The following is a 15,439-nucleotide window of genomic DNA, read 5'->3' on the forward strand; positions in this document are numbered from 1 at the left end:
AAACACACCAAGGCAAGTTACAAATATAAAACACAAATGGCACACCAGCTTGAGCTATCAGTAAACACTAGCTAACTAGCTACCCTCAGTTCATGATGTGCTGCGGTGTTCACTTACGATAACGTTAACTAGCTGGCTATCATCCTGCTCTTGTACATTCCTGTCCTTGTACTGCTGCTACAGCCAAAGTAACTGTGAGTGTCCTTCAGCCCAAACACCTGAAACAACACAAACAATATGACATTCAAACTTTTGCCTGCTTTCTTTACTTACTACATAACACAATACTTGTACTTTTACTACAAAAAATGTTGAATACTTCAGTACTTCCACTTAAGTATGGTGCTTAAAGAGCACTTCAACTTCTACTCAAGTCACTTTTTTGATCGAGCAATTGTACTTTTACTCAGGTCTAGGTCTCTGGTACTATATATATATCTGCTTGATGGTAATAAATTGTTTTATTTTTTCATTCTGTTTTTGATGTAAAAAGAAAATCTGAATACAAACGATTCACGGAATAAAATGGAAAATATCTTTTGACATGTCGCAAAAGTCTTTATTCGTCCATTTCAGATCATAATTACATTACAGTTTGTCTGCACTTTTATCCATTTACATCAGTTAAAATTCCACAATAAACTAATTATTAGATATACTGTAGCAATACTAAGCCTGGCAAAAGCACAATACTTCAAAAACAGCACTTTTATATTTTGATATAAATGTAAGCCTACGTATTAGCAATCAGCAAAAGCTCTGTTGCATTTCAGAAAAGCTACTCAAGTAAAATTATGTCATAGAGGTAAAATGGTACGGCAATGATTTGGTTAAATCTTTCTTTCAACCAAATCGTCAAAAAAACAAAACTTGGGTGGTTCCACACAATGTTCTTCACAAGTAAAATAAATGATCAGTTCACTTCTTCTTTTATAGATTCTTTTTTTATTATTCAATTTTATACCATTAGAAAAAAAAAAAAAAATAAAGTAAGTGATAAAAATGTCGAGAAAAGATTCAAAGAGATGGGGGGGAAAAAAACAACAAAAACGTAAAAAAAACGCAGAAAAAATCGAAATACACTAACAACAAGAACATTAGTAAGAGTCCCAACTGTAAGAGCAGGGTCCCAGCAAAGGGCACATAGACACAAAATGATAGCAGCAGCAATGAGAAGAATACAACACACAGCAATATGGTTCCATTAGGTCTTAGCCTGTCATTTATCCATTGATACACTTTTCGTAAAATCCATGGTCCTACTAATCTTGCCGCACCTGCTATTACTGCTGCAGCTACGTTCCTTACTATTACTGGTGCAAATGGATATAGTACTGTTGTGGCTGCAAGTGCCATTCATCCTACAATATCTGGATCATTTTTTTAAGACTGCTTTTCCTCCTGCTTTTTCTCCTTCTGTTTGTGTTTCTTCTCCTTCCTCCTCTACTGCTCCTCCATATACTTCTCCTTCGTCACCTCCTAACCCTTCTGCTCCTTTTGTTAACCCACCACTTGACTGCAAAACTACAACAGCAGGCCCACAGAAAGACTCCACCTGTGATTCTGCTGCAGGGCCCTGTAGTAACAGCAATAATAACACTAACAACAAGAACATTAGTAATAGTCCACACTGTAAGAGCAGGGTCCCAGCAAAGGGCACATGGACACAAAATGATAGCAGCAGCAATGAGAAGAATACAATACGCAGCAATTTGGTTCCAATAGCTCTTAGCATGTCCTTTATCCATTGATACACTTTTTGTAAAACCCATTTTCCTACTACACCTACTGTCCCTGCTAGTACTGCTCCAAATGGCCATAGTACTGTTGTGGCTGCAAGTGCCATTCCTCCTACAATACGTAGACCAATTTTTTTCAAGCCTGCTTTTTCTTCTGCTTTTTCTCCTTTTGTTTCTGTTTCTTCTCCTTCCTCCTCTACTGCTCCTCCATATACTTCTCCTTCTTCACCTCCTATCCCTTCTGCTGCTCCTTTTGTTAACCCACCACTTTGCTGCAAAACTACAACAGCAGACCCACAGAAAGATTCCACCAGTAATTCTGCTGCAGGGCCTGTTAGTAACAAGAAGAACATTAGTAAGAGTCCCAACAGTAACAGCAGGTTCCCAGCAAAGGGCACATGGAGACAAAATGATAGCAGCAGCAATGAGAAGAATACAACACGCAGCAATTTGGTTCCAATAGCTCTTAGCATGTCCTTTATCCATTGATACACTTTTTGTAAAACCCATTTTCCTACTACACCTACTGTCCCTGCTAGTACTGCTCCAAATGGCCATAGTACTGTTGTGGCTGCAAGTGCCATTCCTCCTACAATACGTAGACCAATTTTTTTTAAGGCTGCTTTTCCTTCTGCTTTTTCTCCTTTTGTTTCTGTTTCTTCTCCTTCCTCCTCTACTGCTCCTCCATATACTTCTCCTTCTTCACCTCCTATCCCTTCTGCTGCTCCTTTTGTTAACCCACCACTTTGCTGCAAAACTACAACAGCAGACCCACAGAAAGACTCCACCAGTGATTCTGCTGCAGGGCCTGTTAGTAACAGCAATAACAACACTAACAACAAGAACATTAGTAATAGTCCACACTGTAAGAGCAGGGTCCCAGCAAAGGGCACATGGACACAAAATGATAGCAGCAGCAATGAGTAGAATGCAACACACAGCAATATGGTTACTATATGTCGCGGCAGGCTCTGTAAAAAATCTATCAATTGATATACTTTTTGTACAACCCATACTACTACTCCTGCCCCTTCTGCCCCCAAGATTAAAGCTGCTATTATTTTTAATACAGTTCCTGCACCTGCTGTACTCGCTGCACCTGCTGTACTCGCTGTACTCGCTGCACCTGCTGTACTCGCTGAACCTGCTGTACTCGCTGTACTTGCTGAACCTGCTGTACTCGCTGTACTCGCTGAACCTGCTGTACTCGCTGCACCTGCTGTCCCTGTAAATGCAGTTGCTAGTGCACCTACTGTCCCTGCTAATAGTGCTGTAAATGCAGTTGCTAGTGCACCTACTGTCCCTGCTAATAGTGTTGTAAATGCAGCTGCTAGTGCACCTACTGTCCCTGCTAATAGTGCTGTAAATGCAGTTGCTAGTGCACCTACTGTCCCTGCTAATAGTTTGTTTAAGTATGCTAATAGTCCTGTTTTTTTTCCTTTTGTTTCTGTAGGTACTTCTGCTTTTTCTCCTTCTGTTTCTGTTTCTTCTCCTGCTTTTTCTCCTTCTCTTTCAGTTTCTTCTCCTGCTTTTTCTTTTTCTGTTTCTGTTTCTTCTCCTTCCTCCTCTACTGCTCCTCCATATACTTCTCCTTCTTCACTTCCTATCCCTTCTTCTGCTCCTTTTGTTAACCCACCACTTTGCTGCAAAACTACAACACCAGGCCCACAGAAAGACTCCACCAGTGATTCTGCTGCAGGGCCTGTTAGTTTGAGCCACACATTCTTTGAGACACTTTTGTTTGCCTTATTGCTGGGGTGTCCTTGTGGCATTTTTCCTCCAGAGGTTCTGTTGTTCTCTTCTTCTTTTTCATTCCACACTGGTAGCATCTTGTTAGTGTAGCAGCCTCCTTTGTTTTCCATTACTATCTTGTCTGTTGTGTTGAGCAGCTCTGCCACCTGAAACTTGTTGCTTCTGTATTCATCCTGTTGGTTGTTTTTCCAGTATTTATTATCAACGACATGGCATCGGCCACCGCACTTCTTCACCAGATCACTGAGACATTTATTCTGATCAACAAACTGCTCAATTTTCATTCCTTCTGGGAGCTGGTCACCATGAGTGAAGACAACAGCAGCATACTTTAAAGCTTCGTCTGAGAAATATTGACATATTTTAGTGAAGACAGCCTGCTTATTCTCAGTGAATTTTTCCACTTTAAGAACAATGAAAAAAGCATGAGGCCCTGGAGCGTACTCTGTGATGCACCTTACTATCTCACTCTTCAGCTGCTGCTCAGGTCTATCTGTGTCAAAAAAACCAGGAGTGTCAACCACAGTTAATCTTCTTCCATGAACAGATTTTGACCCTGCTTGACATTCACTTGTTCCATAGATGGAGGTATGGTTTATCTTGAACACATCGTCTCCAAAAATGGTATTTGCTAGGCTGCTTTTCCCAGCTTGAGTTTTTCCCAGCAGGACAATCCTGTATGTTTTTAGCACTAGGGGAGAAAAATAATCAAAAATTAATATTGTGCATGTGTGTTTGGCTGTTTCATTCAGTAGTCATTTTAGAAATCTTCTGGGGCCAGATGTAGATGTGTACTAGGGTTGGGTATCGTTTGGTTTTTTTTCCGATACCGGTGCTAAAACAATACTTTTAAAACGTGCCGGTGCCTGAACCAATACTTTAAAAAATAGGGTACTAGGGAAGAGGGTATTTTACAATAACTTTGAATGCACCACGAGGCTTACTAGTTTCAAGTGAACTTGCGTAACGTCCCTGTGGTATCCTAACTGTAATATCTTAACTGTAATATTAAGTTACAAGAATGCTTATCTGTAAGCTATATCAGTTACTTAGCTATGAAGAATAATAGTTCATTTCCTTATACTGTTTCTGAAGTTAATAACGAATGTTCCAGAAGGAGGCGCTATTACATTGAGTTCTGAATCAGAGTATGTTCAGCTGACCGGATGTTGACTCTTGTTAAAGTAGACCGAAGTGTTGCGGGGTGAGGGACGGTGAGGACCCAAATGCAGAGAGAGGCAGGCAGGCAGGAGATGGTGGAACTCAGGGATTTAATTATAACAAAAAGCAGCAGCACAAAGACTGGAAAACACAGGCAGGAGTAAAGTGACGCAGGAACAGACACAAGGCACAGGACGGAAACACAAGGGCATGGACACAAAACGATCTGACACAAGACAAGGGGAACACAGAGGCTAAATACATGAGGTGATGGGTAAATCAGACACAGGTGAGACAACAGGTGAAGCACATCAGGGCGGGGCAGGACAATCAACAAAGACGGGAACAGAAAGCAAAGCTAGACATGACAAGACAGAAGACCAGACTATCAAAATAAAACAGGAAGCAGGACAAACAGACAAAACATGACATAACCTAAATACAGACACTTGACACAACACTAAACAACACCAGGGATAACAGAGACGACAGGAACACAATTCAGAATAACAAAAATGGGAAACAAACACACAAAATACAACACGGTCAAAACAGGGTAAACAGAAATATACAAAACAGGCAACAGAAATGTCCGTAACCACAACACGAAGAAGTTGTTGCTATGTGAAAGTAACTTGTAAAGATGTCATGCTGTCTGTTTGTATTAAACTTACAAACATATGTGGATGTTGTGGACATTCAGTTCTTCATTAGAAGATACCACAGTCCCGCTGTTGGATCCTCTACAGTGAAATACAGACACCCTTTACACGTTTAGCTGTCAGCATTTTAACCGTGTTTAATCCAGCTACTAGCTAACGGTAGGCTAACGCTACCTGCTGTCAGGTGTAATGTTAACTAGCGTCACGTGCAGCGATGCTCCTGTTGCTACTTTTCTTAGGATATCCTACGAACCCATTCATGAGCATGAATTGATGTATATATACGTAAATAATATATAAAGTCAAAAATATATTTGTACCTTTGATGCGTTTCCCAGCTTGGGCTGTTCCTGCGACAACAGTCCTTGTTGGTGGCACTATACGAACACAATAATTAAAAGTAATTAATACTGAATAGCCTATTTGTTTTGGCTTTTTCTTTCACACTGTCACACTTAGTTTTTTTTTATTAAAGTATTTATGTATTCATGTTGTCACTGTAAATGCCTGCATTATGCAAACTAATTTACTGGTACTTAGGAATGCACCAAATCCAGATTTTTGGGGTTTGGCCGAATACCGAATCCATTGGTTAAGATTCTGCAAAATCTGAAACCTTCCCATAATCAACGGCGCCGTCACTACGGCGACCAGCGTAGCGCGCGGAGTGACGGCGCCAATATTCAGCCCAATCCTGGATTTAGTGCATCCCTGCTGGTACTAGAACTGTGACAATTGCTATGATATTGTGCATTTGTTTGTTTTCTAGTGCAGTGTTTTATAATTTTAATACTCTACATTGTTAAGAGAAAAATCCCGCACACTGGCCATTACGCAAGCAATAATTTATTTAGAAAAATACAATGTTTCGCTCCCAGACCTTCATCAGGTAATCAGGTAATACTCTACATTGAAATAAACTTGCACCCATACTAATGCAGAGCAACACTGTTCCTATCTAATTCAATTTCTTACTTTACTTTTGTTCTTTAGTTAGCTTGACTAAATGGCACAAAAATCATCTCATTATGGTTGCTCCAACAATGAATACTTGTTTACCTGACACGGTTTTGACTATTGCTGTTGTTCCTCCTCTTCCAGTTACTTCTGCTCCTTCAGCCTCTAGTTCTAGTCGTATTGCTGTGTTGTCTTCTTCTGCCATTATCTCTCCTGCTCCTCTTCTAGCTCCCTTGTTTTCCTGCAAAACTACAACAGTGGGCCCATAGAGAGCCTGCGCCAGTGATACTGCTGCAGGGCCTGTCAATTTGATCCACACATTCTTAGAGACACTGTTCGGTTCTGCTTCAGCTTCATCAGAGTCCAGTTTCGGGATGGTCCTATTAAACAGAGAGGAAGACCACCAATGAAGGGTTAGGGTTACGTTTGGGTTACAAACTGTAAAATGTTAGGATAAGATTTGTGTGTAGGGTTAGAGATTGTTATCTGACCTCTGAGCTGTTGTCTGGCTGTCCTGTTCCCCACATGGAGAGGTTTCCTTGTTCTCAGACTGACCCATGCTAGGTTATTATTAATAAAGATCTCAGTCTTTCATCTGCAGAGGAAACACAACATCATTTCTACTCATTGGCTCGTCTTGTCTTTTTCCCATAAGTGTCAGCTGAACACAGTCAGAGGAAACTCGTATCTGCTGCTGTAGTTCTAGAATCAGTCCACTAGATGGAGCCATGAGGCTGCAGCGCACACACAGACACACACACCATGCACACACATACAAACACGCACACACACACACACACACACACACACACACGCAAGCATGCACACACACACACACACACACACAAACACAGCAGCTGAGCAGAGACACAGATGACTAAGCTGATTAATGCTGCTGACAAATCATTCAGCATTGTCCCATGTACTCAACATGGTTATGTACACGATGAAATTGATACATAAGAGAATGGGAGTTAATGAGTACAAAGTCAGCATCCTCTGACTGAAGTGAAAACACTTCTCTAAAGATCACTGCAACACGAAACGAGGCATTTAGGTCACTACATTTTATTCTGAAAGGTGGCAGAGGAAACAGTAGAGTGGACGCAAATAGTTTCAGTTTTAGTTTTGGTTTTTAAAGGAAACTGAAACTAAACTAAACCTAGTTAACACACCCTAAAAACAAACTAAAACTAAACTAAAATGTCATTCAAAAGTAAAAACTAAGATATAAATAAAAATATAAACTAATTGAAACTCAAACCGATAACAACCTTGTTACTCAGCTGTAAAGTTTCCATAGTAACAGACTCTCCTTTCTGGTAGTTCTTCAACACAAGTCTCCTCTACACTTTCTCAGGAAAGAAATAGTAGAAACATTATATTTATCTTTACAGAGCCAGAACCAAAACCAGAAGAGACGAAGGACACGTGGTTTTATTATCCAACAACAACTTACAGTTTCTTCTAACGGTCCCGAGTGTCGATGGAGAACTACTCCCTTGAGCTGCTTCCTGATGAGTTACACCCTTATATACTGTCTGCTTCCTACTGTTATTTTTCACAATAAGAGCTTCACACACACACACACACACACACCCACACACACACGAGGTAAAATCCCCAAAATAAAAGATTTAATGAAGAAAGAGGATGTTTAGGTGAAATACATAAGTTGTGTCCACATCACCTGTTACAATTACATCTGCTCTATTTTCTGTATAATAATAGAGGTTTTTATATTGTACATATTACTAGTATTACTCTTAATTTTACTCTATTTTTTATTGAATGTGTATTTGTTCTGCTGTAGCGAGGTCATTTCCCCAGTGTGGGATCACTAAAGTCTATCTTATCTTATCTTGTAAATCTGCAGAGTAACACGCTGACAGATAAATGGAGTATAAGAAGTACAAGGTTTTCTTCTGAAATTAAAGTAAGTATTCAGACATTTTAATGTAGTACAAGTACTAATACCACAGTGTGAAGTTACATCAGCTGGCTGAACAGCAACTGGTATGTGGCGTCGATCAGGATGTCTAATTTGTACATAATTAAAAATAAAAATAATAAAATAGACGTACGCTAACTAAACTCATATCTTCTCAACCATTTTAATTTGTCTGAGATACTGAAATCATACTTGATAACACTCATTTATTTTGCAGAATATCTAGATTACACTCTACTTTTATCTAGAATACAATATTTTTATTTGTCATTGTAACAGATACAACGAAGTTTTGTGCAGACCTTGTCAAGTGCCAAACATCTACGAGGTAATATATACCTAAATAAATACATAAATAAAGAATGCTGCTACTGCATACATATTAATGCTAAAAATACATAGGCATCCACATTTAAAAATTGCACATAGTGTCACGATTTGTCTAGTGCTGGAACCCGAAAGCAGACCAGGACAAGGTAAGTAGGAATAACAAGGTGAGTATTTATTTGGAATGTGAATATTGAAGTGGGTAAGTCCAGATGTGAATATTGAAGTAGGTAAGTCCAGATGTGAATATTGAAGTAGGTAAGTCCAGATGTGAATATTGAAGTGGGTAAGTCCAGATGTGAATATTGAAGTAGGTAAGTCCAGATGTGAATATTGAAGTGGGTAAGTCCAGATGGTTGGCAGTGGGTGAAGCAGGGAGGATGGAGGGTTTGTGCAGATCCCAGAATGCAACAGTGAAGCTGACAGCCAGCCAGCATGGTATAACACACTCTATAGTTTGTTCTTGGCCACAGTGATCACATCTTGCTGTTACCTTTAACCAGTGTGCTGTTTAAGCCAGTGTGTCCAAAATCTAAGTCTTGATATTATTGCCTCTTCTCTCCTTCCTGCACATTTAATTTCTTCCACTTTCCTTTGGATTTTGTAAAACTATCGTCCTTTCCTCTCCTCCTCCTCCTCCCGTTGCTTTTGCCCTCTTTTCTTCAATCTCTGTTTAATAATGCTCTGAACTTCTGATTGCTGAAACTAACAATGTCCAATCAAATGGCATTATTTTTAGTAGCCTCCTTTGTAATCTTATCTGCACTTTCCTTTCCTTCGTGCTGTTTCCTGAGTTGAAAAGAAAAAGTATGACTCTGGTTTAAAGGAAACCTTCAAGTCAAATGCCAACCTGGGGATGTTGCAGTGCATGATGGGAGCTTCCTGTGTTAGTGTACAGAGACAATGAAAAACTCATAATGTGAAAGTAAATATGCCAAGAATCTTATTTTAAAGATAAAATGTGCCTTTAATGATAGACAGAGACATCAGGAAGACAGAGCAGACAGTTAGTGTGATCTTCAGACAGAGAAACAGAAAATACAAAGATTTATAAAAACGTGATTTCAGAAGCGCGTTCAGTCTGCTGCCCAGCGTTGCTACGGGATACGGGTCAGATATGCTAATGAAGGAGCTGGATGGACCAATCACACGGGCATCTGCAGCTGGGAGTACTCGTCCTGCCCCTCCTTCTCCTCCAGCTGAGGCTCGGCATCATCAGCGTCCAGCTGCAGGACAGAGGACAGAGGACAGAGGACACAGGACACACAGGACACAGGACACAGGACACAGGACATGAGGACACCAGCACACACAGGACACACAGGACACAGGACATGAGGACACCAGGACAGAGGACATGAGGACACCAGCACACACAGGACACACAGGACACACAGGACACAGGACATGAGGACACCAGCACACACAGGACACACAGGACACAGGACATGAGGACACCAGGACAGAGGATATGAGGACACAGGACACACAGGATACACAGGACACAGGACATTAGGACACCAGGAAAGAAGATATGAGGACATACAGGACACACAGGACATGAGGACACAGGATGCAGGACATGAGGACATAGGACACACAGGACATGAGGAAACCAGGACAGAGGATATGAGGACACACAAGACACAGGACATGAGGACACCAGGACAGAGGATATGAGGACACAGGACACATAGGACACACAGGACACAGGACATGAGGACACACAAGACACAGGACATGAGGACAGAGGACACAGGATGCAGGACATGAGGACATAGGACACACAGGACAAAGGACATGAGGACACAGGACACGCAGGACATGAGGACACAGGACATGAGGACACATAGGACACAGGACATGAGGACACAGGACATGAGGACACAGGACACATAGGACACAGGACAAAAGTCAGGACTGGACACACAGGGCTCCAACTCACAGATAAATGAGCTTGTTGGTCAGTAAGGTGAAGGCCTTTCCACACTTTTTTTATGTGATTAATTCAGTCAATATATCGTTATTTGTCACGAGTACTTTCACAAAGAACATGAATATTAAGCGGTGATTAAGTGACAGCATTTCTTTCTGGAACTAGGCTGATTTTTCTGAGCAGTTAGCTAACGTTAAATGCTAACCATGCTAGCAACGTACATCACAATATATATGATCAATACTTACACTTCATTAATCTTGGGAGGAATCTGCTGTTTAGGGTGATTTGTGTGTGTAACAGCTGTACTGAAACATCAGGCAAGGCACTGAGCTGTCACTCAAGCCTACTCAAAAACACTCTGTAGCCAATGGGGATGCACGCACCTTTGAAAGACCCGCCCACGCCACAGGTTTGTGCCCGAATTGCAAAAAAGAGTCTTGAAGTGCAACCAAGAAAGACATTTTTCTCCTGTGATTAATTCAGTCAATATAGTCTTTCGAAATATTGTTTTTGTCACAACGCTAATATTACGTGGTGATAAAGCTACGTAATTTCATCTGGAACAAGGCTGATTTTTCTGAGCTTTTACGCCACGAATAAAGACGTCAACCAATCACGTTGTGTGGTTCACGTATGAGGATCATAATACAACTGTTGCGGCATCCGACGCAGATTTTCCTCGGAACCACTATGTCAGGAGTAAGGATTGTCTTGAATGTGCAGCAGCTGACTTGTAAACAACTTAAATGTTTATTATGTTCGAAGTTCGTTCTGTTACATATCATAGTCACGACCACGGTCAAAAAACGGTGTCCCTTCTACTACCACCAACCTGGACTTCCCCTGCTAGGCTGATGACACCCAGATCTACCTCAGCACCAAATCCCCCCACAATCCTCCCCTCTCCCACATCAACTCCTGTCTGTCAGTTATTAAAACCTTGATGCAACACAACTTCCTCCAACTCAACAGCGATAAAACAGAATTCCTTCTCATTGGCTCCAAATCCACATTCAGCAAAACCAATAACCCCACCCTCACCATCGTCGGCACCATTGTCTCCCCATCTCCCCAGGCCCGCAACCTTGGCATTATCTTTGACTCCACCCTCTCTTGAGCCTCACATCCATCAAGTCATTAAAACCTCCTTCTTTCACCTCCGCAACATCGCCAAAATCAGACCCTCTCTCACACCCCCCGCTGCTGAAAGACTCATTCACGCCTTCGTCTCCTCCCGACTGGACTACTGCAACTCACTTCTCCTCGGCATCAGCTCTACCAACATCAACCGACTCCAACTGGTCCAGAACTCAGCCGCCAGACTCATCACCCGCTCCAAATCCTGGCACCACATCACTCCAGTCCTATAAAAACTCCGCTGGCTTCCTATCTCCCACCGGATCACCTACAAAATCCTCGTCCTCACCTACAAAGCCCTCCACCATCTGGCCCCCTCATACCTCACTGACCTCCTCTCCCCCCTACCAACCCTCACAGTCGTTACGTTAAGGTATGTTAAGGTACGTTAAAGGTACATTAAGGTACGTTAAGGTACATTAAAGATACGTTAAGGTACATTAAAGATACGTTAAGGTACATTAAAGCTACGTTAAGGTACATTAAGGTACATTAAGGTATGTTATGGTACGTTAAGGTACATTAAAGATACGTCAAGGTGCATTAAGGTATGTTAAGGTACGTTAAGGTACATTAAAGATACGTCAAGGTGCATTAAGGTATGTTAAGGTACGTTAAGGTACATTAAAGATACGTTAAGGTACATTAAGGTACATTAAGGTATGTTAAGGTACGTTAAGGTACATTAAAGATATGTTAAGGTATATTAAGGTACATTAAGGTATGTTAAGGTACGTTAAGGTACATTAAAGATACGTTAAGGTACATTAAGGTACATTAAGGTATGTTAAGGTACGTTAAGGTACATTAAAGATACGTTAAGATACATTAAGGTACATTAAAGTATGTTAAGGTACGTTAAGGTAAGTAAAGGTACATTAAGGTACGTTATGGTACATTAAAAGATACGTTAAGGTACATTAAGGTACATTAAGGTACGTTATGGTACATTAAAGATACGTTAAGGTACATTAAAGATACGTTAAGGTACATTAAGCTACATTAAGGTATGTTAAGATACGTTAAGGTACATTAAGGTACATTAAGGTACGTTAAGGTATGTTAAGGTATGTTAAAGTACGTTAAGGTACGTTAAGGTATGTTAAGGTACGTTAAGGTACATTAAGGTACATTAAGGTACGTTAAGGTATGTTAAGGTATGTTAAAGTACGTTAAGGTACGTTAAGGTACATTAAAGATACGTTAAGGTATGTTAAGGTACATTAAAGGTACGTTAAGGTATGTTAAGGTACATTAAAGATACGTTTAGGTACATTAAGGTACATTAAGGTACATTATGGTACATTAAAGATACGTTAAGGTACATTAAGGTACATTAAGGTATGTTAAGGTACGTTAAGGTACATTAAGGTACATTAAGGTACGTTAAGGTATGTTAAGGTATGTTAAAGTACGTTAAGGTACGTTAAGGTATGTTAAGGTACGTTAAGGTACATTAAGGTACATTAAGGTACGTTAAGGTATGTTAAGGTATGTTAAGGTATGTTAAGGTACATTAAAGGTACGTTAGAGTAAGTAAAGGTACGTTTTCATCTGTGCCTGAATCTTGTTTTGTTTTGTTTGTCCTTATTATCTACCTGCCCTGTAAAGCGACTTTGAGTTCGTGAAAAGCGCTATATAAATTAAATTTATTATTATTACATGTATAGTCGCGACCACAGTCAAAAAACTGTGTCCCTTCTACTCCCGCCACCTCATTACAAATCACCTCCACCCTCCCACCTGTACAGGTGATCAGCCCAAGTAGGCGGAGCAGAGACACCATATATCTGTACCCTAATCACAAACCACCCACGCCAGACAGAACCAGGCCATATCATAATAAACCAAAGTTAATTATATTCCTGTATTTAATCTATTTTTGATTAACTGTTTTAATTTTGTATGAATTGTTTTAATTTTGTATTAATTTTTACTAATTTCTAACTGTGTTTTAATGTTTTATGTAGCCTAAAGCACATTGAATTGCACCGCTTCTGAAATGTGCTATACAAATAAAATAGCCTTTAATCATGCCCCCCAGTGTGTAAAAAACTGAACTGTTACCAGGTTAAAGTGTGCTGTGTTAGCCCTGTTAGCTGTGTTAGCCCTGTTAGCTGTGTTAGCCCTGTTAGCTGTGTTAGCCCTGTTAGCTTTGTTAGCCCTGTTAGCTTTGTTATCCCTGTTAGCTGTGTTAGCCCTGTTAGCTGTGTTAGCCCTGTTAGCTGTGTTAGCCCTATTAGCTATGTTAGCCCTGTTAGCCCTGTTAGCTGTGTTAGCGTCACGATGACATCGGTGTGACTCACGCTCTGCAGCTCTCGGCGGTTGAAGAGGCGCGGCAGCAGCAGCATCCTCACCGGGATGGTCAGCAGCAGCATGAAGGGGAACGCCAGCGCCGCCGCCGTCGCCATGACGACCCACAGGAGAGACAGACAGGTCAGCTGGACCACGGTGAACAGGTGCATCCTCAACGTCCGCACCTGGAGAGAGAGAGAGAGAGAGAGAGAGAGAGAGAGAGAGAGAGACAGACAGAGAGAGAGGGACAGAGAGTGAGAGACAGAGAGACAGAGAGAGAGAGACAGAGAGTGAGAGAGACAGAGAGTGAGACAGAGAGACAGAGAGAGAGAGAGAGAGAGAGAGAGAGAGAGAGAGAGAGAGAGAGAGAGAGAGAGAGAGAGAGAGAGAGAGAGAGAGAGGGAGAGAGAGAGAGAGAGACAGAGAGAGAGAGAGAGAGAGAGAGGGAGAGAGAGAGAGAGAGAGAGAGAGAGAGAGAGAGAGACAGAGAGAGAGGGACAGAGAGTGAGAGACAGAGAGAGAGAGACAGAGAGAGAGAGACAGAGTGAGAGAGACAGAGAGTGAGACAGAGAGACAGAGAGAGAGAGAGAGAGAGAGAGAGAGAGAGAAAGAGAGACAGAGAGAGAGAGAGAGAGAGAGAGAGAGAGAGAGAGAGAGAGAGAGAGAGAGAGAGGGAGAGAGGGAGAGAGAGAGACAGAGAGACAGAGAGAGAGAGAGAGAGAGAGAGAGAGAGAGAGAGAGACAGAGAGAGAGAGAGAGAGAGAGAGAGAGAGAGAGAGAGAGAGAGAGAGAGAGAGAGAGAGAGAGAGAGGGAGAGGGAGGGGAGAGAGGGAGAGAGAGAGAGAGAGAGAGACAGAGAGAGACAGAGAGAGAGAGACAGAGAGAGAGAGAGGGAGAGAGGGAGAGAGGGAGAGAGAGACAGAAAGAGAGAGACAGAGAGAGACAGAGAGAGAGAGAGAGAGAGAGAGAGAGAGAGAGAGAGAGGGAGAGAGGGAGAGAGAGATTTTAGATTTTTTTTAAAACTTTATTTACAATTTTAACAGTATGTCTTCACAATAAATTTTAACAATATCTCTTCACCATAAACACCTACAGAAATTAAAAAGAAAAAACCAAATCACCTTCACAAACAGCACACAACGCACCATGACTGCACCATATCAATTCAAAAGTTGAAAGATCACTCAAAGTTTTATAAAACCGAAAATCAATCAAGACTCTAGATTTGATCGAAGGTAAAAAAAAACATACGTTGACATCATCGCTACACTTTTGCTCCACTCTGTTTTTCCTGCTGATGTAAATAGCCATTTTTGCCCTAGAATGAAATTCAACAATTGACAAATGAAACGTTTTTTCCGAAAGTACTTAAAACCAAAGATAAAGGTCTCAATACAAAACGTTTCATCAAACCTCAGAAACAATTCTTCTAATCTCATAACCAAAGGTTCTAATCTAACACAATGCATGAAAGCATGAAAAACAGTCTCCCTTTGAGGACAGAAAGGACAAGCTGAAT

The 15,439-nt window shown here is 41.1% G+C and overlaps 2 protein-coding genes across 2 annotated transcripts in view; both read right to left on the reverse strand.

Annotated features, from left to right (window-relative positions):
- Positions 1-2,586: 2,586 nt before the first annotated feature.
- On the reverse strand, positions 2,587-7,798 carry LOC114566064 (immune-associated nucleotide-binding protein 5-like). Its single transcript, XM_028594400.1, has 7 exons — positions 7,731-7,798; positions 6,763-6,866; positions 6,374-6,651; positions 5,635-5,691; positions 3,249-4,182; positions 2,821-2,955; positions 2,587-2,602 (listed from the first exon to the last, which is right to left on the reverse strand). Exons 2-7 carry the CDS (start codon positions 6,828-6,830, stop codon positions 2,587-2,589), a joined length of 1,488 nt encoding a protein of 495 aa, XP_028450201.1. The 5' UTR covers positions 6,831-6,866; positions 7,731-7,798.
- A 1,896-nt stretch (positions 7,799-9,694) lies between these two features.
- Positions 9,695-15,439, reverse strand: part of slc4a2a (solute carrier family 4 member 2a) — a 17,542-nt gene continuing 11,797 nt past the window's right edge. The window contains exons 8-9 of the mRNA XM_028594401.1: positions 13,932-14,105; positions 9,695-9,775 (exon numbers count right to left, since the gene is read on the reverse strand). Coding sequence (XP_028450202.1) covers positions 9,695-9,775; positions 13,932-14,105 — 255 coding nt within the window. The remainder of the gene's footprint in view (positions 9,776-13,931; positions 14,106-15,439) is intronic.

The sequence above is a fragment of the Perca flavescens genome, chromosome 12 (assembly GCF_004354835.1).
Source record: "Perca flavescens isolate YP-PL-M2 chromosome 12, PFLA_1.0, whole genome shotgun sequence".
NCBI lineage: Eukaryota > Metazoa > Chordata > Actinopteri > Perciformes > Percidae > Perca > Perca flavescens.